At 38.6% G+C, this 25,419-nt stretch overlaps 1 protein-coding gene across 1 annotated transcript in view; it reads left to right on the forward strand.

Annotated features, from left to right (window-relative positions):
- Positions 1 to 25,419, forward strand: part of atp8b2 (ATPase phospholipid transporting 8B2) — a 75,424-nt gene that overhangs the window by 43,313 nt on the left and 6,692 nt on the right. The window contains exons 15-25 of the mRNA XM_036594152.1: positions 1,497 to 1,685; positions 4,587 to 4,702; positions 5,821 to 5,985; positions 7,362 to 7,473; positions 10,342 to 10,447; positions 11,061 to 11,286; positions 12,332 to 12,515; positions 19,776 to 19,999; positions 20,808 to 20,891; positions 22,635 to 22,880; positions 24,551 to 24,689. Of these exons, the coding sequence (XP_036450045.1) occupies positions 1,497 to 1,685; positions 4,587 to 4,702; positions 5,821 to 5,985; positions 7,362 to 7,473; positions 10,342 to 10,447; positions 11,061 to 11,286; positions 12,332 to 12,515; positions 19,776 to 19,999; positions 20,808 to 20,891; positions 22,635 to 22,880; positions 24,551 to 24,689 (1,791 nt within the window). The remainder of the gene's footprint in view (positions 1 to 1,496; positions 1,686 to 4,586; positions 4,703 to 5,820; positions 5,986 to 7,361; positions 7,474 to 10,341; positions 10,448 to 11,060; positions 11,287 to 12,331; positions 12,516 to 19,775; positions 20,000 to 20,807; positions 20,892 to 22,634; positions 22,881 to 24,550; positions 24,690 to 25,419) is intronic.

Here is a 25,419-nt window from a genome sequence, read left to right on the forward strand (position 1 = left end):
AACAACAGCTGTTTCAGGTTGGCTTTTTAAGGGGGGCTGTTTTGAAATGTGTGTTGTTGTTTTTTTTTTTACTATTAGCTGGTGAATGCAAAAGGAAGACGGCTGGCTATCATTACTGCTAGGAAACTAAATATCTTGTCCCAGTCATATAAGTAAAACAACTGTCTTCATATCATCAGTATAGTGGAGTTATTTAAATGTCAGAAATGACTCGTCAGATGAGGAGAACAAGAAGCTAAAACTAAATTTAGCAAGGTAGCTACCTGGCTATCTAGATATCTGTAGTTCGGCTTTTTTCTCTGGCTAAAAGGATAAAAAAATTGTGTCTGGTGTTCAGTTTGCGCCGAATAAACATAGACATACTGTTTTGTTTATGATTTTTTTTGACAGCCGTTGTAAAAGTTACACTGATGCTAGCTTGGTTGTATTTATTAGGCTCAGATGTGACCAGGTTAGCAGTTAGGAGCACTGCAGAGCACAGCAGTTTTAGGCCAGATTAACAATTTAAGCTGTAGTTGATCTTTTGGTATTAGAAACGAATATGAGGCTCAGTCAAAGTCTATCAGTATTGTATCTGTGGTGAAATAATTTCAACGTGTGTTAGTGTTTTTTAAATACATTTTCATTTTCAGCTTATTTTAACAATACCACAATAATAGCGAATTATCATTTAGGTTGCTGGTATGTTAGGAAATTTTAATATGTTATATTCTTAGGGGGACAACATGAAAATTTAAATAAAAAATAAAAATGACTTTAAATTGATTAAAGACTAATACTCACAAACTGTGTATAGATAGTTTAAATATCCATTTTATCTATCTGCAAAAGATTTTGTAAAGATGGATTTAATGGGAAAAAAGTCATGATTTAGATTTATATTATAGATTTAACTGTGTAATATTTTTTTTAGACAAAATATTACACAGTTGTACTCTTACCCTAAATGTGGTCAGTCAACAAGTAATAGAAACCTATAGCCACTGTTTAGCAACTACAGTCCTACATCATCCCACTTCATGAAATTGATAATCTCAAAAAGACTTAGTTTCTAACATACTGTTATCTGTAAACATTGACAAAAAAACATTTTACTTAGCTACAAATGATGGTACAAGTCTATATTCGACTGTACTTTTGTCCATAGTTCTTCTATTACTTATTAGCTACATTAGCTGTTGTTTGAGGGGAAAATTATGTAATTTTGTTTTTACACTTTAAGCTCTATCTCTGCTTATGATATTCTGGCTCTATCTCAGCAGGCACAGCCCACTGAAAAATAAAAATGACATTTGGTGTCGAATAGTCTGCATACTCAGTAGTCCTAGTCCATGAAATTGAACTTGAATTTAAAAAAGAGGCCTGAGGGTTTAAATAAGAAAACAACTTTGTGTTTCATGATCGCATTAGAGGGAAATTGTGCAGCAGATTGAGGACTGTAATTTAATAGAGAACTCATTGTATCCCTTTTGTTTTCTCTCTCTCTCTGTCCATAGGAGAGTTGGTATACAAGGCTCAGTCTCCTGATGAGGGTGCACTCGTGACAGCAGCTCGAAACTTTGGCTTTGTGTTCCGTTCTCGTACACCCAGCACCATCACCACGCAGGAGCTTGGCAAAGCAGTCACATACACGCTCCTCGCCATCCTGGACTTCAACAACATCCGCAAGAGGATGTCCGTCATAGGTATGCTGTTTATACGAGCACCCATGTGCATCTTACATTCACACCTTTTTACAATGTAGTCGTAAAATTCATAGACAATCCACTAGAGCACACACTAGCATTCACCAGGCCTGGCGTCAGTGGGGTCATTTTGTAGGTCAACACCCCACCATCCAATTATCACGCCTCACTAAACCCACAACTTTTTATACCTGCTTCTGTAGCAGCAGGCAGCAAAAATAAGATGAAACTAAACTTTGCACACACTGCATCTGCTTGCTGCACATGCTTGATATAAAAGGCTACATCGATGAACATAGTGGGGTTCGAATTCGCAGCTGTATTTTAGGGGTGTGAGGTATGCTGTGGGAAGATGAATAAATCAGCAGACAGATCTTCTAAATGAGTGCTTCTTTGGCAGTTTGCTGTAAATGTGACTCTCCTGTTGATTGTCTCCTGAAAGTGTGGCTCATTTGATCAGGTCTACTGTAGATTTCACCACAGATTTTCTGTAATTTCTTCACCCAATCAGTAGATAAAGTATTTTATTCTGATGGGCTAATCCGGGCTAATATGACATCATTTCAACGTAGCTAACGTTACTAGAATTCACTGCCCGAATAGTACTGATCAATAGAACCTTTGTGAAAGCAAAAGGGTTAATATGTGTAATTGGCAATCATCGGGGTCCAAGCACCCTGTACCTTTGACACACGTTGACCTTTGGACTTTGGTATGGTAACACATAAGGTTTTAACAAATAATATTATTATTTGCAGCCAAGACAATCAGCTAACAACCTTTTCTGAAATTGTAGAAGATGTAGATTTTTGCGGACTGTTGTAACTGATATGAGGTCTGAGCGACCGTCTACAGGTTACGTTGCAATTAGCAATCATTGGGAACCAAGACCTTTCATTGACCTTTAGCCTTTGGGATGGTAAGTAGTTGGTTTTTAAGAAGCAAGTCAAAATGTCTAGAAAGCAGTGCAGTCTTTGTCATGACTTGTATTGGCATACTTGTTGACCTCAATGAACTGAATCATTCTACAGTAGTTTCCCTGTTTTTTAGTGTGACCGAGTGCACTGGAGTGCTTCATTTTCATGTTAAAATCACTACAATTTTCTCCTGGGGTCTGGTTGGTTGGCGATCTTTTTCATTGCTCACGAGTTTGCATAACTGATTATTAATACCAGTAACCATCCTGTTAGTGTGATATGAAATACAAATGAGAAGACAAGAACCTCTGACTCTTGATAGATTGAATTTTGTATGTATAAGATACGACAGTTGCCAGCTTGATTTCATTTTGTGCTAAAACAAAGTGGGTGGTGAGGTAAATGTTATGCGCCCTGTGAAGGTGATGTCATCGCACTTGATGAAATTTGAACTCAGTGAAAGTCATGCGGCCCAAGTCTAGATGCTGAACAAGCTATAGAAAACACAGAGCCTGCCTTGCCAAGCCACAGCAATACTGATAACATTAATGCTGCTGCAGAGTGTCGCTGGCTTGTAATAACACTGAAATATGGCCTTCTGGTTTGTGTAAGCGATTGCTGATCACTGTGAAGCTGGCATTTTATTCGCTGTATGCTTGCATAATCACTTGTTTTGTGGAAGTCAGGGAAAAATGAATGCTATTTTTGCTTTTGGATTCTGTGGAATGAGAGAAATTGAGATAGAATTAATTAATGTATTCATTTATTAATTTATTTATTTAGGCTATTGATTTACTGATTTACTTATTTATTTTGTGGGGTTATTTATTGATTTTTCAGTCATTAACAAGGACTTGAAAATGATCGTTTTAAATTCCAAATTTAAAAATGAAAGAAAAAGATAAGACATGCATTGTTATATATGTAGCATGGTGACATTTGTTTTATAGATTTTAGAATTGTAATATAAATAGTAATAAATGCTATTTATATAATAATATCTAATTTTTAAACAGGATAATCTATTTTAAATCCCAGAAAAAGTTTTTACATCTGCTGAATGTGGTTTGAATTGTCTATAAATTAATTGTTGTCCTTGGACACCAGTATAGACCTTTGTCCTTGAACTCAAGGTTATACTTTTTACAAATAAATAAACATTACTGTAATAGTAACACGTTTATGGTTTTTCTTTGGTTGAACCTCCTGACTTGGTAAATTGAACCAGCCTAACCATGACTCAAAAATTACTTTTATAAGTTTTTTTTTTTAAATATTTGTGAACGGGCTGCTGACCTTGGCATTACACCACAAAGGTCTATTGGGGTCTTCTTTATGGTGCAATCCTGCCTGCTTTTTCTTTATAGAATGTCAGAATAAAAGTCCTTTGTTGTTGGTTGTGTCACTATGCATTTGAAGAAATCAGAAATCAGACTTTTTTTGCAAGGAGTTCAACTTTTAAAGTTGCCCTGCTTTTCAATGGTATGATATTTTAAACATAGTCATACATTTAGAATTTGATCAAATTACTTTATCCTTGTTAATAGTTTATTAACGTATATATGTAGTTGGATGGCTGCACCACTTGACATTTTTAGACTTAAAAATGCAAAATAGCAAAAATGTACTTTTATTTGAATGCACTGAAAATGTATTTACATAAAGAAGATATTGTAGAACAACGTGGTAGACAAATGCATGCAAAAGTTTGGCCGTCCCTGGTCAAATGACGTTTTGTTGTTTTTCTAAGTGAAAATAAATGTACACTTTCTCTACAGAGAACACATTTTCATGCACAATTAATGTTTATCTGCTGGAAAAAAACATATAATGTGGCCTGTGCTGAAGTTATTCCAACATATTAAACTCACTGACATTATTTATTTAAATTATTTATTGTTCATTTATCTTCATCAGTATGTGTGTCAGGCTCACATTTAAATACTCAAAGCCGAATTAAATTATGTGTATGTATGTGTTTCAGTGAGAACTCCTGAGGGCCGTATTCGTCTGTACTGTAAGGGGGCCGACACAGTGCTGTTTGAGAGGCTTCACTCATGCAGCCATGATGTGATGAACATCACCTCGGACCACCTTAATGTGAGTGTGTGCATGTCTGTCCGTGAGAGAGACGGGAACAGTTTTATACAGTTAGTGGACGAAAGCATATGTGTCACTTCACATTTTGCTGTGGCTTATTTTTATTGACACATAATACGGCAAAAACAATTGTCCTTCTATCTGTGTTGCATCCTGCCGTTGGTCCCATTCAGAAGTTCAACACAACCCCCTAGTGGGCATTTTAGAGAAGTGCACAGAAATGAATGGAAGAACCGTTTGTAGGCCCTGAACAAAATAAAGTAATTAAAGGAGCATTTATTAATGATTATTTCTATAATCAATAATGGCAATTATATGGCTAATAATAAACTATAGGGCTGGCAATATGACAATATGACAACTGCACATTTCATTGCAAAGACAGTGGAATTAATCCCGTTCAGTTGTATCCAGTGCAGCGCCGTGTGTGCATTGTTATACCTGAATAGTTTTAGATTTTGATAGTGGTTTTGTTTTTTGTGTGGTACTGTCTTGTCCAACATGTCAGATATCAGACAGTATACATGAACCATTCTACTAAATTAGTTGAAACTGTAAAAAACCGAGAATGTATTTACAAAAATACGTTTTCTATGGGCTGAATGCTTAATATTTTTTTTAAGTAGTTTAGTTAAGTATTCAGGATGTTATGACCTAATTAAAGGCATAAAAACATGGAAAAATATGTTGTGCATGTGCTGCTGCAAATCACCTAGTAAAGCCTTAAATAATAATTTGAAAGTGTTGTGTCGGATTTGTTTGGAGTTGTAACGTCACATGCAAAGGCTCAAAAAGATAAAGCTCGATGTCTAGGTCTCAAATGCAAAATCAGCATTGTACTGATGAAGATATGATGATAATAGTAGATAGTTCACTTACATCCGCTCAAGAGAAGGGCTTTGAAGTACAACCCAAGTTACATAATGTTCTTTTGCACATTTTGTGCAATTACACATTTCCAAATTCCAAATCCCCCAAACGTACATATTGTAGCTTTAAGTAAATGTACTAAGTCTTTTTTCCATATTAGGTTTTGTTGGGTAATTGTTGCAGGCCTAGTGTTGGTACGATAAATCAGTGAGGACGTGCTCTCTGCTCCTTTATGCATGTGTTTATAGGAGTACGCGGGTGACGGATTACGGACGCTGGCGCTGGCCTATAGGGATCTGTCCGAAGAGCAGTGGGCGGAGTGGGCGGAGCATTACAGAGGAGCCGATAAAGCTACAGACTGCAGGGAGGACAGACTGGCTGCTGCTTACGAGGAGATTGAACAGGACATGATGGTACTGTTTGTGTTTTTTGAAGGCCATAAGTTAAATTCAGGGTACTCCAGCACTGGACACTTAATTGTATTTTGTACTTCATTACACCTCTTTCAGCTGGGGTTGTAAAATTGTATCAGTCCGAAGGCGCTGATTCAGCTGCATCAATTTTGTAATGTTGTAATTGATTGTAATCAATTCTAATAATATTCAAGTATGCACTTATATTTAAGACGATCTAAAATTATTTGTTTTTTCAGGATACTTTTAATAACAAACTCTGAATGTTACTGGAATAATGTAACTGAATATATGGTAGTGAAATTTGAGATTTCATAATGCATTGAATCATTTGCTCAAGAATCTTAATCAAGTTGAGGTGTTGTGCAATGATGAATGTAGAAAGAGCAATGGTAAATTGCACAGCAGAAAAATGGATAACTGTCTGTAATTGGACACTTGAACAGTGGACCTGTAAGCTACAGTATTGTGCAAAAGTCAAACCACCCTTAATTTCTTTCGTTTCCAGTCAAAATGGCCATTAAGCACAAGTTATTCATTTTTCAGGTGATATTTTTGAGGACATTAGATACAAGATAATCCACTTGTATAAGATAGAGAGAAGTCAAAGCAAAATAAGTGAGGAGTTTCCAACACTGGAGTTTAAAAAGGATTAAAAGATTGAAAACGGGACTCCTAACAACTACCTGGAAGACCTGGTAGACCACCAAACCCCCCATCAGATAAGCAGCACCCAAAGCTTTCATCTTTGAGAGAGAGGAGAAAATCAAGCTGCTTCAGATCTGAAAAAAATCCACAGCCATCCTTCCACTGTGAGAAGTCAACTCAACGCTGTGGGTGTGATAGGACGTGTAGCTGTCAAGAAACCTCACTCAGAAAAGAAAATAAAAAAAGAAGAAACAACAAAGACAAAGAACAAAGAAGCTGCTGGTGTTTTCAGAACAATGGACTGACCACCCCAGAGTCCAGACCTCAACATCACTGAATGTGTTTGGGATTGTGAGAAGCACAAAATGAAACCAACTTCTAAGAATACAAAAAATATCCCTGCAGATTTCTTAGCAAAACTGTAAGCCAGTTATTCAGAAAAAAAGGAAGCCACTTTCTTTTCTACTGAACATTTTTTTTACTTGAACTTAAAGACCATTTTGATTGGAAATGAAGTAAGTGAAGTAGTTTCTGACTACTGTGCTGTAGGTGAATATCATAAAGAGGTACAAGGATGTTGTGTTCTAATAAAGTGAATCACAATGTGTCAACATAAGGAAAAAAATATGCTGAGTTGCAGCCTCAAGATATGGAATGGGACATTTAAATGAGATACAACAGCTTTTCATGGGAAAAGTATATGCACTGTCTTTATTAATGTTTTTTAGCTGTTGGGCGCCACGGCTATAGAGGATAAGCTGCAGGAGGGTGTCGCTGAGACCATCGCTATACTTTCTCTGGCTAACATTAAGATCTGGGTGCTAACTGGCGATAAGCAGGGTGAGCGACAACCACATTCACATAATGTAACACAATGGCCTCCATTCATCAAAGATGCATGGAAATTAGTGCACTGTAGTGCGATATTAAAACATTAAAACAGCTTTTGAGCGCAATTAATGAATCAGCTTTAGCTAATTTGAGTGCATTAATAAAGCAGCTTCAGCTGCATGGAAGGTAGTCCCTTATTTACCATAAGCGTTTGCCACAGACTCAGTTTACCCTCATATACAGCATTTACGTGAAGCACGTCCCAGTTTCTGCAGCTGTTGCGAAAGTGATCCAGTTAAAGTACTCATTCAGCAGCGTAACAAACCGTTAGTTGTCTAAAAATAAGTTTGATTGTACAGATTAACCGAAAGGGAAGTTAATGAATAATGAAACTGTTGTGACATATGTGTCACACATATTTGTCCACAAGTCTATTGTAGCCAGTGATTATATTGGCTGTGGACCAGTAGAAGACCTTAAAAGTACATCAAGGAAGCCGATTGAATTTGTTGAATATCTTTATCATATTAACAAAAAAAATCCCTTTAAAGCTCCTGTCAACATGGTTTCAAATGTTTATATTTTTGTTTTAATAGTTATAGATATGCTGCGAAGTGTTATATTCAAGAAATATGTCATATGTCAAGTATCCCCATTTTTTTCTGATTTTTAGTTTTCTGCATAATTTGAGCTTAGCGCATGCCCTTTACATTGTGTGAATATTTCATGATGAATGGACCAATAGAAATGCTCCAAAATTGCATGGAATAAAATCTCTTTACATTAACTTACATTAAAAGTTAAGAACGTTTTTCCCACTCCTGTAAAGTTACCATTTTGAAGCTATTTGTTTTTCTTTGGACAGTGACGACATATAAATCAATACAATTTAAGTGCAAAATGATTGGCAGCTTCATCTCCCAGGCAACATAAGCAACCCGGCTCCAGTGCTAGTGGTTAGCGACACGGCTAATTGGTGTGGTTCAGCCATATACATTTGAGCCGTCTCGTGGTGGTCATTTTATTCCTACATTTAAGGTGGACCACTAGCTGTCGCGCACTCGTAAATTAAGTCAATCGCTTATAATAGGGTCCTGCAACAGGTGGCTAAGGCAAGTAGGGAGCAGCATCCAGCTACACTACAAACAACAGTGTTGATAAACCTTCATAACAAGCACTGTTAACAAATTTAGAAAAGCTTGCTAGGAGTTTTGTCTACAACTCGGAGCAGCAGTAGAGCAGTCACTGTACGTGAGGGAGACAAGCATGAGTAGCTGACGTATACATGTTGCTAAATCTGACTGGTACTTTGGTAGATCTAATGTCACCTGCATCACGTTTAGTCCCACCCAAATGGCAGAAAAAATAATTTCAAGAATTTATCAACAGAAAAGACCAGCATCATTCTTTTCTCTGTCAGTTCATAGCAAAAACATCATAAAAGAAAAAAAGTATAGATAATAGTTAGAGGAAAATTGTGAAAATGATAAGACTGGGGCTTTAGGGGTGCTTTCTTGCCTGCTCTGTTTGATGTAGACCAATCAAATCTTTTCTTTAGTTCAGTTCATTTTGACAAGTGTGAACAGTCGATTCGTACTAAGGTACACACCAAACTAACACCGTGGTTATACAAAGATCACGGCTCTCGGTCCACTTTCAAGTGAACCCAAGTTCAGTTCACTGCTGGTAGGAACACATGTTTACAATGGTTCGCACTAAAATGAGGGAATTCAGTATCAGAGCATACATTCCTCTTCTTCAACTGGCACATCAGACCTGTAATGTCTGCACAATCTGCCTATTTTAGCATTTAACTGTTCGTAGCTTATAAAGGCAGATGAGCAGTAGGTTATGCGTTTGATTGTGGCACACTGACCACTAAATGTGTTTTTGATGGGTGGAGCCAGGCAACATTGACCTGATTGGTTCAATTCAAGTTGAGGCGTAATTAAGCAGATTGATCTTTAAGAAACAAGAAACACATAGCAATGAAACTCTTTAAAAAGATGGTTCTTTAAAGGTTCTTTAATAAAGAAAAAGTTTCTATAAAGAGCCATGAACACTCAATAAACCCTTTTGAGATCAAAGATCAAAGGGTTCTTCGCATCATGACAGGGTTCTTTACAATGTGTTGCATATGGTTCTTTATAAATCCTTCTTGAAAAGGGGTCAATAGAAGAACATGTTTGTGTGCTATATTGAACCCCTTTCAAAAAGATTCTGTATAGAAGCATCTACAGCACATTCTCCATCAATCTGAAGAACCCTTTCGTAACGCTTTAATCATGCGAAGGGTTCTTTTAATGTTCATGGTTCTTTATAGAACCCCTTTCTTTACTAAAGAACCCCTGAAGAACCATCTTTTTTAAATGTGTAGGATGATATATTGATTGTGGTTTTACATATTCCACTTTTCATTTGTTGACATTTTTGCTAAGGTCTTAAATGAAAACTACTTGAAAAAGTATTTTTAAAATATGTGTATTTTTGTGTTGGACATACAGTCATGAAATTTGAATGTTTGTATTTGTCTTAGAAACAACTTTGAAACTTTTAAGCATAAACCTGCAGATCAAAATGTCTGAGAAAACTGAAAAACAAACAATTAGGTGTTACCAAGCTTTTGACTGATAGTGTATGTGAAAATATTTTATGGATTGATGGATTGGTGCACTAATGAAGGCAAACGTGGTGCTTGTATCCCTGTCAAATCTCTGACTAATCAGTGAACACGTGTCTTAAGTTGGTGCACTTCAGCAACAGCAATGTAAACCAAATGAAAATGATCTAATGTCACAAAGACCCAAACTCTGTTGTGGACTGACTGTGTGAAAATGGACCTAATATGTCATCTCAAATTCTCTGTTTCTCTTACAGAGACAGCAGTGAATATTGGCTATTCATGTAAAATGTTGACTGACGACACGACGGAGGTGTTTATTGTGAATGGACACACTGTCCAAAGCGTCCGCGAAGACCTCAGGTTAGTCTGTCATCCATTCATCTGTCTACTAATCCAGTTTCATGCTATCCTTGCTCTGTCTGAGAATGCAACTTAGTTTTTAGTGAAAAAATATATTTCAATGATATTTGATTTGTATAAATGTGAAAGGTCAGACTATTAGGATATATACATTTATGCACTTGAAAGACATTCTTGTCTTCTTCAATCATGTTGAAGAGGTAAGCGAGCCTGGCCCAAGGACTCTTATTGGTATAGTGCTTGCCCTAGCAGGGAATCAAACCCAAGTCTGCTGGAGGGCAGCGACATTACCCACTATGCTGGGTGAATGATAACAGCATGCCATACACTGTCAGAAACCACATAAGTAAGTTTACTTGAGATTGCTTAACAACTCAATTCATTTTAAGGCAAGTGCGTAATAATTTGCACATGCAGTTTGCAGTGCTTATTGCTAAAAAAGCGAAAAAAACCCAAAACGTTTGATAGCTACATTAGCCTTGTAGCTCCAGTGTAAATTTTTTTTCACAATGTTCTGTAAAGCTTGTCCAACCTTCCAGTAGAAGCTACAAGCGAATGCATTTGTGAGTATTTTTTTTCTTCTCTTTTGGTGACTCTCTTTGCTTTCGTGCAGGAGAGCAAGGGAGCGCATGATGGAATCGGCCCGCACCAGGGATGGAGGGAAAGAGGTGGAGACTCAGTGGGGCGGAGCCTGTTCTCTGGGTAATGGATTCAGCAGTGGTGATGCAGCTAATTGTATCCCTGATCAGGAGAAATGTGCCCAACCCCAAGCCCCTCCTACCTCAGTACTGGAGTCAATCAGTGGAGAGTTTGCGCTCGTCATCAGTGGACACAGTCTGGTGAGTGACAGCTGGTTGATGGACTGTAGAACCAAGACATGTTCGGTGACTGTTTGTTTCTTTATCTTTGCACTGGATTTACGAAGAATGAAAGCTTACTGTAGCAGGTAGCATTGTGTAAACCGCATGCATAAATCATAATAAACTTCCCTGAAACTATGTTGAGTTGTTCACGCTGCACTGTCTGGAAGTCTGATGGACGAATCTGGTTCTGGTGGATGCCAGGAGACCGCTACCAAGCAGAATGCATAGTGTCAACAGTAAAGTTTGGTGGAGGAGGGATAATGAGCTGGGGCTGTTTTTCAGGGTTTGATCCCCTTGCTTTCATTGAAGCGTTGTTAATGCTACAGCACACAAAGACATTTTCAACAATGATATGCTTATAACTTTGTGGCAGCAGTTTGGGGAAGACCCCTTCCTGTTCCAGCCTGACTGAGCCCCTGTGCACAAAGCGAGCTCCATAAAGACATGGTGTGATGAGTTTGGTGTGGAGAAACTCCAGTGGCCTGCACAGAGCCCTGACCTCAACCCCACTGAACACCTTTTGAGTGAATTAGAACTTCAATTAAAAGCGAGGCCTTCTTGCCCAGCATCAGTGCTTAACTGCACCAAAGCTCTTCTGACTGCTTGGGCACAAATTTCTACAGACACACTCCAAAATCACGCAGAGCCATCTCAGAAGACTGGAGGTTGTTATAGCTGCAAAGGGAGGCAAACTCCATATAAATGGAATGGCACGTCCAGCAAGTTCATTCAGGTGTGATGGTCAGGTGTCCACATACCTTTGGCCATATAGTTATTGTTGAAAGCTCAGCACAGGGAGATCACCACCACCACACACTACATCTATAGTTGCGGCAATAAAAATAGACAAAAAGTGAAGACATTAAGGCCAAAATTAGGCTTCCAGACAGCTGCTACTACTGTTTCTAGTTATGCAACATGGCTTTGTTCATTTTTAGGTCATACAGGGTCCGAAACTACATAAGCAAGTCTATTTGAGATTACTTATGTACTTGTTATTGTTGTTTTCTCTCTGTGGCAGGCGCATGCGCTGGAGGCAGACATGGAGCAGGAGTTTTTGGAGACGGCATGTGCTTGTAGGGCTGTGATCTGCTGCAGGGTCACGCCTCTGCAGAAAGCTATGGTGGTGGAACTGGTCAAGCGGCACAAGAAGGCTGTGACCCTCGCCATCGGAGACGGAGCCAACGACGTCAGCATGATAAAGAGTAAGTCAGAGACAGAGGATTAACTGTGTAACTTGGTGGTGTATGTATGAGACACTTGTGGCAGGTATACACAAGTATAAGCACAGATTTTGGGACTTGGGACTTCTGAAAATATTCACCCACTGCCAGGAAGAGACTTCCTTCCCCAGAAGTCTGACCTTTTAACACAGGAAACGAGGAAACCCTCCTCCCCCCCCTTCTATTTCTCTTTGCACTGAACGAGTTCTGAAAACAATGGTACTGAACGAGTTCTGAAAACAATGGTATTGACCAGCCTCCTTATTAAAGATTAAGAAGGTCCAGTAGGTGTTACATAAACAGTTCAAAGTTAAAGAGATCAAATCAAACTGGCCGAAAATCTCAACTTACCTCAGAGATTAAGTAGATTAACAAGAGCTACTAAAGGCTAATGTAGCTACTATTGGAAGCTTATGTACAGCAATTAGCATCATACAAACTGCATGCCCAATTCATCAAACTTAAAATACACTTAAAAATGTATAAAAGTACACTGTGGGCTCCTGAGTGGCACAGCTGTCTAACTTGGGCCCTGTCATCAGGTTTCATGGTGATATTGACTCCTAAAGGAAGGAAATTTCGAATCTAAAGTGACTGGGAGTCAGAGTTCACTCTTAGTCACAACCAGGGTCTCATTTGTCCGGATCCAGTACCTTTTAGATTTGTGGTTCTAAATATTTTGTAATGTACAAACCCAATTTCAAAAATGTGGGGACGGTATGTGAAATGCTGATAAAAACAGAAAGCGGTGATTAGTAAAATCTGTTTGACCTGTTTGAAAATGAAAACAGTACAAAATTAAATATTAAATAAGGTAAAATATTATTTTACCTTATAAACTTCATTGTTTTTTGTAAATATATGCATATTCCAAATTTGATCCCTGCAAAACGTTAAACAAAACGGGACAGGAGCATGTTTACCACTGTGTTACATCACCTTTCCTTTTAACAGCACTAAATAATTGTTTGGGGACTGAAGACACCAATTGATTCAGTTTTGAAAGCAGAATTTTTTGCCATTCTTACATGTCTTCAGCTGTGCAACCAAATTGGACCTTCGTTGACATATTTTAAGCTTAATAATGCAGCAAATGTTTCAGTGGTAGACGGTTCGGAACTGTCTTTGATTACGCACCCATGCTGTTGTAACACGGGCCGAATGTGGCTTTGTGTTGTCATGTTGAAATAGGCATAGACGTCTCCAAACAAGGCGTCTAGAAGGCAGCATATCTTGCTCTAAAATGTGTTCATGGGGCATTCACAGATGTGCAAGTTACACCATAAGCTTCACCCAATACCATAACAGACCCAGACATTTGAACTTTATACTGGTAACAATCTGGATGGTCCTTTTCTTTTTGGCCTAAAGGGCACAATGTCCATTATTTAAATAAGCTGAAAAGTTGACTCATCAGACCACAGTACATGTTTCCACTGTGCATCAGTCCCTTTCAGAAAAGCTTGAGCCCAGAGAAGTTGGAAGCGTTTCTAGATGTTGTTGACATATGTCCCTATATTCTCCCAACTTTTTTGTAATTTGGTTTGTAAAATAAGACAGTAAGTCCATTTTCACTCAGTATAGTGTTTTTTCAATCAACAAGCACAATTATGTGATAAAAATGCCTATATTGTAATAAACAGTGAAATTGTGAAATAGAAAAATATAAAATAATGAACAGTTATTAGTACTGTATTTAGATGTGATCCATTCAGCTCTTACCTTCAGTATAAACACATTCATAAATGTCAGCATTTAGTCATTACTTAGGTCACATTTAGACATTACATGTCTGTTTAAATTTGTTCTGACCTGTGTTATTAGCTAGATCTGTAGGCCACCCAGCTCTGATCTCTTATGATTGTGAGTAACATAAGAGTTCAGGTTCATTTTTACACTCCACTTGTGTAAAACAAAATGACATAAACATTCAACATCATTTATCACGTTCAGTATCAGGTTACCACCTTTTCACAAACTGTTTTGGAGCTGAATAGTATGAGATGAAAATGATGAGGCTTGAAACAGTAGCTGAGGTAACAGACCATTAGCATTTAACTGCATAACTGCTTTTCTCTGTGTAAAATTCAAGCCACATGTGATCTACTGTGGCTTTCTGCAGTCTTGAAATGGATTTAATTTAGGTAGTAAAGGTAGCAGCAACTCGTTTTGTGACACCATTCAAGGAAAAACATTGTTTTTAATGATCTATTTAGTGAAATTTAAATTGTATGTATGCTTTTCATGTGGTGTCTGTACATTTGTGGGAATGTTGATGCTTTTTTTTCCCTTGGTGATCTTAGTTAAACGTCACATAAAACTCAAACTAACTGCTGCGTCTTATGAAAATATGAACATGCAACATCTTGAAGATGAAGAATATTTAAATATTTTGTTTTGTCAAGCATGTAGTTGATTTCACCGTCGCTCCAAAAGTGTTTTGCTGCATCTCATGGCGACGCTGCTCGCTTATTTCCAGTACCGCCGTCTGTTTTTGCACATGCGCAGACTGAGAAATCCGAAAGAAATCAGAGTAAGAGTTTACATGCACTGAGAAATCTGATTACTGAGCTAAAATCCAGCTTTATCAGATTTCTTAATCAGATTTCTAGACCTTTCTCCGATCTGCAGAAATCCCATTTCCTGCAGATCCCGGATTATTGAGTGCATGTAAACACACTCACTGTGTCAGAATCCCCATACTTAACAATATCTTGCAGGAGTGTTTAGGTGTGCACTTTACACCTTGCTATCCTGGTGGCTGTAAACTTCTAATACATGTTAGCTTCATTAGCCTTGTAGCTCCAGTGCAGAACTAAGGAAGTAAAGTTCAGACACCAAGTATGGCTTCCTTTGGGTTAAGGAGAAAACCGCTGGCCAAACTCTTGACATTGTCCAGAAGGGGAATTCTGCTCTCCTGCCAGGTTCAGTTAGGATTTTTGGAGCCTTCTTCTTTCCTGGTGCCGGGAAATACCTTAGTACCTCCCCATGTCCACCTCAGCACAACATTTCCCTTTCTACTGAACGTGAACGCTCATCAGTGTAAATAAAACTGACCTGCATTGTGGAGTAAGCGCGCTTGCCTGACCCCTGCATCGTGATTGGCTGATGGTTTCCGCGAAAGGAAAGGTAGACATCGCTACCTTAAAGCTTTGCGTGCTTGCGCTCAGTTGTTAGATTAAGTCTTGGGGATTTCTAATGTTGACCCAAGGGACAAAACTACTGCCCCACATTCCACTTGGACACGGCCAAGAAAAACAACTTCCCTCTGATATGTGTGCATGTTTATTTGCTTTTCTGCATTTATGGGGGCCAAATCCCTCACAAACGCAGACAAATAACTTGTGGAGTACAGTACTGTTCAAATGTTTGGATATTTCTACACGCATAGAAGCTTCACTTCCTTTGACTGTTTTCCACATTTTAAAATCGTAGTCCCAAAACTACAAAATACCAAAGTTAACAAAAAATATTGTTGAACAGATTCAAACTGTCTTCAATTTTAGATTTTCCAAAGTAGACCCCTTTGTCTTGATGCAGCTTTACATGCTCTAAGCATTTTCTCCAGCAGCATCAGGAGGAGCCACGTGAGATGCCTTTTCAACAGGGCTGAGCAAGATTAGGGTTTAAATGTTGTTTTCCAAATATGTGACGCTATCATTAAAATATCAGTTAGCTTATTTGCACTTATAAAAATGACACCTGTCATTTGACCAGGGGTGGTGAAATCTTATATTATTTAACATTGTGAGTTTCTTCTGCTTATTTTATTTTAAGAAACATTAGAAACATGATATTATGATAAGTCGCAGCTTTGACAATGGACAATCATAGAAGTCCAGAAAACCTGTTTAACTCAGATAATTGGAGTATAAATTTCAAATCTAAAATGTCAATTCAAAATGGTACCAGTTGATATTAGTGATTTAATTTTCATTTCTTTAAAATCAATATCCTTATCAGCTACAAGTTTGACCTCGGTTGGGCTCAAGTCTGAGATCTTGTAGCTGAAAACTACTTATATTCAACCAGTGCAGCTCCACAGCCGCATTTCAACAATCTTATCTATGTTACAATAAATGTGATATTTACACCGATCAGGGATAATTTTATGACCACCTCCTTGTTTCTGGGCTCATTGTCCATTTTATCAGCTCCACTTACTATATAGGTGCACTTTGTAGTTCTACAGTTACAGACTGTAGTCCATCTGTTTCTCTGCATACTTTGTTAGCCCCCTTGTAACCTGTTCTTCAGTGGTCAGGACCCCCATGGACCCTTACAGAGCAGGTACTGTTTGGGTGGTGGTCATTCTCAGCACTGCAGTAACACTGATGTGGTGGTGGTGTGTTAGTGTGTGTTGCGCTGGTCTGAGTGGATCAGACACAGCAGTGCTGCTGGAGTTTTTAAACACCTCAGTGTCACTGCTGGACTGAGAATAGTCCACCAACCAAAAATATCCAGCCAACAGCGTCCTGTGGGCAGCGTCCTGTGACCACTGATGAAGGACTAGAGGATGACCAACACAAACTGTGCAGCAGCAGATGAGCTATCGTCTCTGACTTTACATCTCCAAGATGGACTGACAATGTAGGAGTGTCTAATAGAGTGGACAGTGAGTGGACACAGTGTTAAAAAAACTCCAGCAGCACTGCTGTGTCTAATCCACTCGTACCAGCACAACACACACTAACACACCACCACCACGTCAGTGTTACTGCAGTGCTGAGAATGATCCACCACCCAAATAGTACCTGCTCTGTGAGGGTCCATGGGGGTTCTGACCACTTAAGAACAGGGTAAAAGGGGGCTAACAAAGTATGCAGAGAAACAGATGGACTACAGTCTGTAATTGTAGAACTACAGACTGCCCCTATATAGTAAGTGGAGCTGATAAAATGGACAATGAGCGTAGAAACAAGGAGTTCATGTTATGCCTGATCGGTGTATGTGGGATATCACATGCGGGAATACTGATGTCTTGCTCTGGTTTGCAACAGTTTTTAACAGTAAATCATTGAGGGTGGTTACCATGGTAACTCGGTTAACCACCCCCAGGCACAGGCCTTTGACATTACATGTTGTGTTGAATTTCTAATTGAAAATAAGTGAACACATCTTCTACAGAGAACACAAGTCTACACATTTTAATGCTCAAATACTGTTTATTTGCTTAAAAACATAAATGTGGCCTGTACAATTGTTATGGTACATTTAATATGTTTTACTTTTTTTTTCAGTATGTTCAACACTTCTTTACAATACGTTTTCACTTAGAAAATTACCAAATGTGAAATTTTACCAGGGATGTCCAAACTTTTTGCCTATGACCGCACATAGTGTTTTACAGCCTTTTTAGATGTGGCATTTTGTTGTTCCAGCTTGTTTGTAAAGCTCAAGTAAACTAAATATCATGATTTGTATTGTTTATCATGAAAATGCCTTCAAGGATTGTGATGTTACATTTTAGCCCTATCATCCACCCCTAGATGGTCAAAGACTTGTTTTGTGTGTGTTTGTGTGAGTTCGAATGTTCCTGTGTGACGCTGTGTATGTCTGTATAAACAGTCATGCAATTGCATCGTTTCTCACGCTCCGTCGTGTTGTCACTTCCTTCTGTTTTAGGAAGAAAAACATGTCTCAGAAATCTCATCATGTCACAACTGTGTTTCATAAGGATGTTGTTACTATAGAAACCGTCAGCCGCGGGGTTACGGCTAAACCTCTGTACATCGTCCCGTAACACACATTTCAACATGTTTCCTCTTTTACTTGCCCACATACACACAGCCATGATTTGACATTTTTGCATGTGGCCAGAGGTTAGTTCCTGTTGGTTCTAGTGGTCAACGTTAAATGCTAATAAGGTTATATTATGTACTTTTATTTATCTTGAAGAGGAAATTTGGCAATTTGCTGCCTAGCCAGTCTGGGAGCGCCAGCCGAGTAGCACCGCCTGGTGTAGTGAGTGGTTGAGTGTGATGCCCAAGGGCACAACCAGTCCTAGGGTTTGAATCCAAAGCCTTCTGGTTGCTAAATCACCTCGCTGACCATTAGCCTATCGGTCAGTTTCAGTAGTGGAACTGACTGAGATAAAAGACATCATTCACTGTTAGGGCTGCACAGTATATCGTTGTTAATCATTAAGTTCATCCGTGGCCGGGGGTCTGACAGAGATTTTGAATAAATATTCCCCTAATCAGTAATCAAATAGATTAGATATTGTGATCAATAACCAAATAGGTAGTATTGCCTAAGAGAGAATATTAATTCTCGCACAAACTAGGAGATTCTAGACACTGGAAAGCCCCTGGGTTCACAGACAGGCCTGTGTGTACCTACTGACCCAGTGAAGAGAGGGGAAAGTTGACATTGAAAGGTAAAGCAGAGTGGTAAAAACCTGTTGAAACCAGTTTTTAGGAGTGAGCTCATTATGTGATGGCCAAATCGATGGATGAAGAGATGCACCTATTAGAGAATGAGGTAGTATCAAAATTTGAGAAGTAAGGTGGGCGGATATCAAACTACCCCAGATAAATGGTACATAAACTGTTGTTTGGAACACTGTATTTGCGCAGTTGGGTCTCTCTCTCTGTGCCACTTAATGATGAAATAAAGAAGAAGCCTTTTTCCTCTTCCACAAACTCAGCGTCTGAAAACTCTTTCCTTTTTGACCTCTTTTGAGAACTTAGACTTAAACAGTTATCAGTGAAAGTGTTTAACTGGTATTAAAAGATTTCTTTTTATTCATAATATTATATTGGAGGCCTGGGTTGAAGGGGATAGCCCTTGGTCCCGACAGGTCCAAGAGAGCATAACTGCTCTCTCTGTCAGGGGGAGGGCTTCAGCACAGTAAGTCGTCTATTAGCAAACGTAACTGAATTAGCAGGTAGAATTCTCCTCCAAGCGTGTTAAGCTGTTCAGTTGCTTTAGCAGCAGTTTGAAAAGGCATGTTGGAGCTTCACTCAAAGAAAGCGCTTGTTAGTCTTCACTCTGCCGTTGAATGATGGCAGAGACTGAGCTCGGTGGAGTTGGCGATGACTATGTTGGGGAGAATTGGGTAAAAGAAAAAAGAATAACAAAATAAAAGGGAATTTTTAGCTTTGTTAGATTATGTTCTTTACATATCAAATTACATTATTAAAGGAATAGAATAAACAGCAGATATAGCCACTTTCTTGCACGCACCTTAAAGAGTTAAACTCTTGTTTCTTTTGCCTCTTTTCCCTTTTCCCTCTCTAGCGGCTCACATTGGTGTGGGCATCAGTGGGCAGGAGGGCATCCAGGCTGTGCTGGCGTCCGATTACTCCTTTTCCCAGTTCCGCTTCCTGCAGCGGCTCCTGCTGGTGCACGGCCGTTGGTCTTACCTGCGAATGTGCCGGTTCCTCTGCTACTTCTTCTACAAGAATTTTGCCTTCACCATGGTGCACTTCTGGTTCGGCTTCTTCTGCGGCTTCTCTGCCCAGGTAGGGGACCGGTGGCTGTTTGATCTCTTTACCCTAAATGTAGTCGATCAGTCAAGCCAGTCTGGTGTCTGAAGGTTGTTTCTGTACTTTTGTACTGGAGCTACAAGGCTAATGTAGCTAAGTAATGGACGGTTATACCCATCATTTAGCGTTGTGCGAACTGCAGGCCTAAATCATCACACACTTACCTCAAACTCTATTGAGTTGTTATGTAATCTCTAATAGACTTGCTTATGTGGTTTCTGACACTGTATGATACACTGTTATCTACAAACACAAAGTAATATCTCGACGTCTCAATGCTGTCTGCACTTTTATCTATTTTTATAGATAACAGTATGTCATACAGTGCTAGAAAAAGCATGCACAAGTCTATCAGTGGTTGACAGTTTGTCACAGTGTGACGCAAGTGTCGGATCTTTTGGACATGAACATATGAATGTGAAAGCTAACAAGTGTGAAAAATAATTGCGGTCAGCTTAAATAATTGCTGTCAACTCCATTAACTGTGACAGGCCTAGTCTTGGGCGATTGACTACATTTGAGGTAAGGTGACAACTGTGTGCAGTTGATTTTTTTGCAGACCATTTGTTTAATACACACTTGGTCCAGTCATGAGTGTTTTAAAAGTTTAAAGGGTTTACTTGTAGGGGTGAGTTGAAGTTTTTAGGGGAGTGGATAAGTTGGAAGGCTTTCTCCTGCAGATTGTGTCATACAATAACAGACAAGGTTCAATGTAGTTGTACGTATTACACTGATAGGAAGTGCTCTTCTAACCCCATGTCTTTGTTTTTTTTTTTCCATTTAGACGGTGTATGACCAGTACTTCATCACTCTGTATAACATTGTGTACACATCGCTGCCTGTTCTGGCCATGGGCATCTTTGACCAGGTATTCACACAACTGATAAACTGATATTGTCAATAAAAGGTGTAAATGTGTGTAAAAATGTATAAAAATGCATTGGAGGAACTATTTTTGTATTAGTGGAAATATTTTTCAAACATGATGTACTAAGCTTTTTGTGTGGGGAAAGGGGGTTGTGGATCGTTATGTTTTAAATTGGGAAACGTTAAGTAGATTTTGGCTACAATTTTGCAACATTACAATAAAGCAGGAGGCCACAAGAGGCCCTGCGTTACAGTCATTAGGGTGTACAGTCAAGAGTGCCTAAAACCTCCTAACCATTCATGAAATCACTGTAAAGCACGGCCTCAAGTGGGTTATTGCTTTTATAAAACGACAGACAACATAAAACATGACAAAATACACAAATTACCACTGCACTGACAATGCTAATTTATCTTAGTGTCTTAATGTGATTTCCAGTCTTATTTAGCACCAAGCTAACAGTGTCGTTCAGCCATTTTCCCACGCTTGGGATGAATCTCCCTGGCTCCCTGCTCCCTATATAGTGCACTATGTAGAAATAAATATTTTGGCTCCTGCACCCAAACATATGTGCATAATATGTCTAACAAATGGGCATTTGGGATTCAGCCACATTTACACAGGACAAGCAGTGCACTATTTGGGTGTTTGGGCGTAAAAGCAAGACTTTTAAAACTTACATAGCACACTCTTTAGGGAGTAGAGAGTCATTTGAGATTCAGCCTGGGTTTGATGCTGCTTAAGGTAGGTGGAAATAAAATATGGACATGAATAATATTTAAGTGACATAAATACTTTAATTCAAAGCCTATGATATTAATGAAGGAGTTGTTTAGGCTGTGTTCAGACTGCCAGCCTAAATCCGATTTTTGGTATATCCTGAATGTATCCAGATCGTTTTTTGACAGTTTGGACAGCAAAAAAACACATGAAATTTGCAAACTGTATCCAAACCACATTTGGAGATTGCTTGAAATGCGATTCCAATGGGATTTTTAAGGTGGGTCCCAGTCTGGACGCTCTGATCACTTAAATCAGATTTCAAAGTCTTCAACAAACAACGACAATGCAAAATCCAGAGTGACGGAAGTGTCTGGATTCAAAAAGAATGCCAAAGATTCATGCTTAAGCCAGGAATTGTGAAGAATTTGGAGTGCGAGATGATGCACCTCCATCTCTTCTTCATCCACGTTTGAAATCCACGTCACCAGCTTAGCTACGTAGTTACTGATGCCTGTCTCGTCACTACGGCAACCCATGCAGACAGCCTGGTGATGTCTGGACACACAAATCCAATCTGATCATTTGCAAATAACAGTGCAGGCAGTCATCTCAAAAGATCTGATTTGAGAAACAAATCTGATTTGCCTGCGGTCTGAACATGCTTATTTTTTAAGATTTCTAGCTGAGAAAGCCTAAGAAAATAAGTTGTCAGTAATACAGAATTCGATTGTTGTCGGGAGTCACAGGTGTGAATATAGGTTGACTATTTTACAACACGGCTCAGCTGATTTCATTTTAGGACAGGAAATATTTGTTTTCTAATTGAAATCAGAAGCCTCAGGCTATCTTCAACAGAAGTATAGGAGCTTGGTGAATTGCCTATAATCCACTAAAGTGCAAATAGTTCTAATCGGTTTACTGATTGCATTAAATCGTTCCTTAATAATCAGAATTGAATCATGAGATTTACATCAGGAAAACGTTTTAAAGCTCTGATATCCTAATTGTGTTCCCATGCAGGACGTTCCTGAACAGCGGAGTCTGGAGTATCCGAAGCTTTACGAGCCGGGTCAGCTAAACCTGCTGTTCAACAAGCGGGAGTTTTTCATCTGCATTGCGCAGGGTATCTACACCTCTGTGGTGCTGTTCTTCATCCCATATGGTGTTTTGTCCCAGGCCACCCAGAGCAATGGCGTCCCCCTCGCCGACTACCAGACATTCGCCGTCACCACGGCGACTGCCCTCGTCATCGTCGTCAGTGTGCAGGTCAGTCCACCCACTTTCCACAGCTATTCAGAGACAGCAAGTCTCATTATTCAGTAACTACTTTGAATTACTGAGTAAATACTAAAGTTACATTTACGATATATAGTTATAAGAGTGAGGAGTTAAAGGACCCGTATGGACCTTTAGCTTGGCTTAACACAGTGAAACTTTTATGCAACAAATTGCATGTTGAGAGTTGCCTGCAACATAATCTCTAAAGTCTTCTTCGTAAGGTCTTCTTTTCAAATGCCCAATAAACCATCTGTTTTATTGTTTTATTTTCTTGTCCACTGATCCAGCATACTCAAAGGGTTTGAAAGTATGCTGTTTGATGTGGTCATGTGACATCCCATCAGCATTTTGATCAGTCATTTCATGAATCTTGATGCGTTTCATGAGACTTGAGACTTGTTTCACCAAATTGAGATGTTTGCAACTGTTGCAGCTGAGTTTCAAGTGAGTTGCAGGGCACTTTAGATCACTATGCAACCTATGTAGGTTCCATGTAGGTTTCAAGCAACTAATGTTGCATGAGAGTTTCACCATGTAAAGCCAGCCGTAGGATTGAAGATGGCAAAGTTTAAGGGGATAAAATGTAATGATTTTGGTCCCTATAATCAGTTAACTGAAGAAGTCTGCAGTTAAAATGATAGTATAATGATAATAATAAAACATTTTACACATTATACAACACTCCAAATGTACTCAATCCACCAAGACGTTTGGTGTCTGAAGTTTGCTTCCTTAGTTTTACACTATAGCTACGAAGCTAATATGGAAGTTAATATGGAAACTAACATGGACAAACGTAAAGATTAAGACTTCAAGATGGCTGCTGTTACTGTTTTTAGCTATGCTAAATATCATATTTTTATATCAGAGTTTACACTAGGAAATTATCTGTTATGCTGTCATATAAAGAGATGATATGTTATATCAATCGTTCACGTGTTCTTCAATACCTTAAAAAAACCTCTTTGTTAATGCAAGTTTCTTTTCAAGTCAACAACAGCCGTGAGAAATGAGCCGTTAGACGTAAACGCAGGGGGTCTCTTTCCCAATATACAGACCAGCCAAAGTATGTGTCGACACATCCTTAAAATGTTTTATAGACTTTGAGTAAACCCGGAGTAAACCCTGCTTTATATTATATTTTTGTCCATTTTTATAGATGGTATATGTCTCATAATGTCAGAAACCATGTTACTAAGCCATTATGAGATTTCTTTAAGAGATTAAAAGCTTTGAGGCAAGTGAGTGATAATTCAGGTGTGCAGTTTGTAATTCTAAATCGTGTTGTAGAAGCTTCCATTACTTGTTAGCTGCATTGGCCTAATAAAGCAAACCTCAGACACCAAACGTGTCTTAGCTGATCCACTACATTTGCAGTAAGGAGTGATTTCGACTTCAATAAACTCTTTCCAAGCTATAAAAAGATTACTGAGACACAAACGTCCATTGCTGACTGTGATGCTGATTGATGTCAGAATTAAATAGCTGGTACGGATTTTGACAAACGGCACTTTAGACACTCCACCAAATCTAAAGCAGCTCTAACAAATGTGCAGTGAAATTGTGTTCTAACTCTCTGTTAATTACTGAATTAATAATTTGCAGTACAGTCAAAATAACCACATCATGTCTAACTGTTCATTTTGATGGGCTTGTAGATCTCTCTGGACACTGGATACTGGACTGCTATCAACCATTTCTTTGTATGGGGCTCTCTGGGCGCTTACTTCACCATCCTGTTCACCATGCACTCCAGCGTCCTCTTCAACATCTTCCCCAAGCAGTTCCACTTCCTGGGTAAGGCAGCACTGGTCACCATACAGAGGCCAGCTCTGCGCAGAATCTTACGTGCCACAGTCATATGCAAAAAACACCCCTGTTCAAAATACATGTCTTGTTAATTATGTTAAATATAGCAAATTTTAGTGCACAGTTTCTGTTTATTTGCTGAGTTTAGCATTGGAATAAAAAAAAAACATGAAATATAAAATGCACCATAACTTTTGCGAACATCTTATATTTTATTTTTATTTTTCCCAATTTGTTGAATTGTGCAAATAAACAGTAATTCTGCATTAAAATATGCGGAAGTGTCTTCCCTGTAGAAGATGTGTTAACTTATTTTCACAAAATAACAAAACATTAACATCTTGACCAGGGGTGCCCAAACCTTTGCATACGACTGCGTGTGGTTTATGTTGTTGATTAAGCTGTTCAGCTGACCTCTTCATGCACCAGCCATAAAGGCTAGGTTGGACACACTTTACAGAATGCTGACAAAAATGGCATTTAATTTAAAGAGAAAGTATAGCACACACCAGCTTTTGCCAATGTACGCATGTTTAACATGCCTTATTGGTACGAGGGTTTTTTTTGTATGCGTTTTAAAGGACATAAATAAAATGTACAAATAAAATGAAATGGATAGGTGTTTAGTTTCAATTTTTAAAATAAAAATAGACTAAAATAGAATTAGTTTCAATATCTTTTTACAATTAACTTTATATTAATTTTTGTTCTTGACTAA

This window comes from Colossoma macropomum, unplaced genomic scaffold, assembly GCF_904425465.1.
Source record: "Colossoma macropomum unplaced genomic scaffold, Colossoma_macropomum, whole genome shotgun sequence".
NCBI classification, from domain to species: Eukaryota; Metazoa; Chordata; class Actinopteri; order Characiformes; family Serrasalmidae; genus Colossoma; species Colossoma macropomum.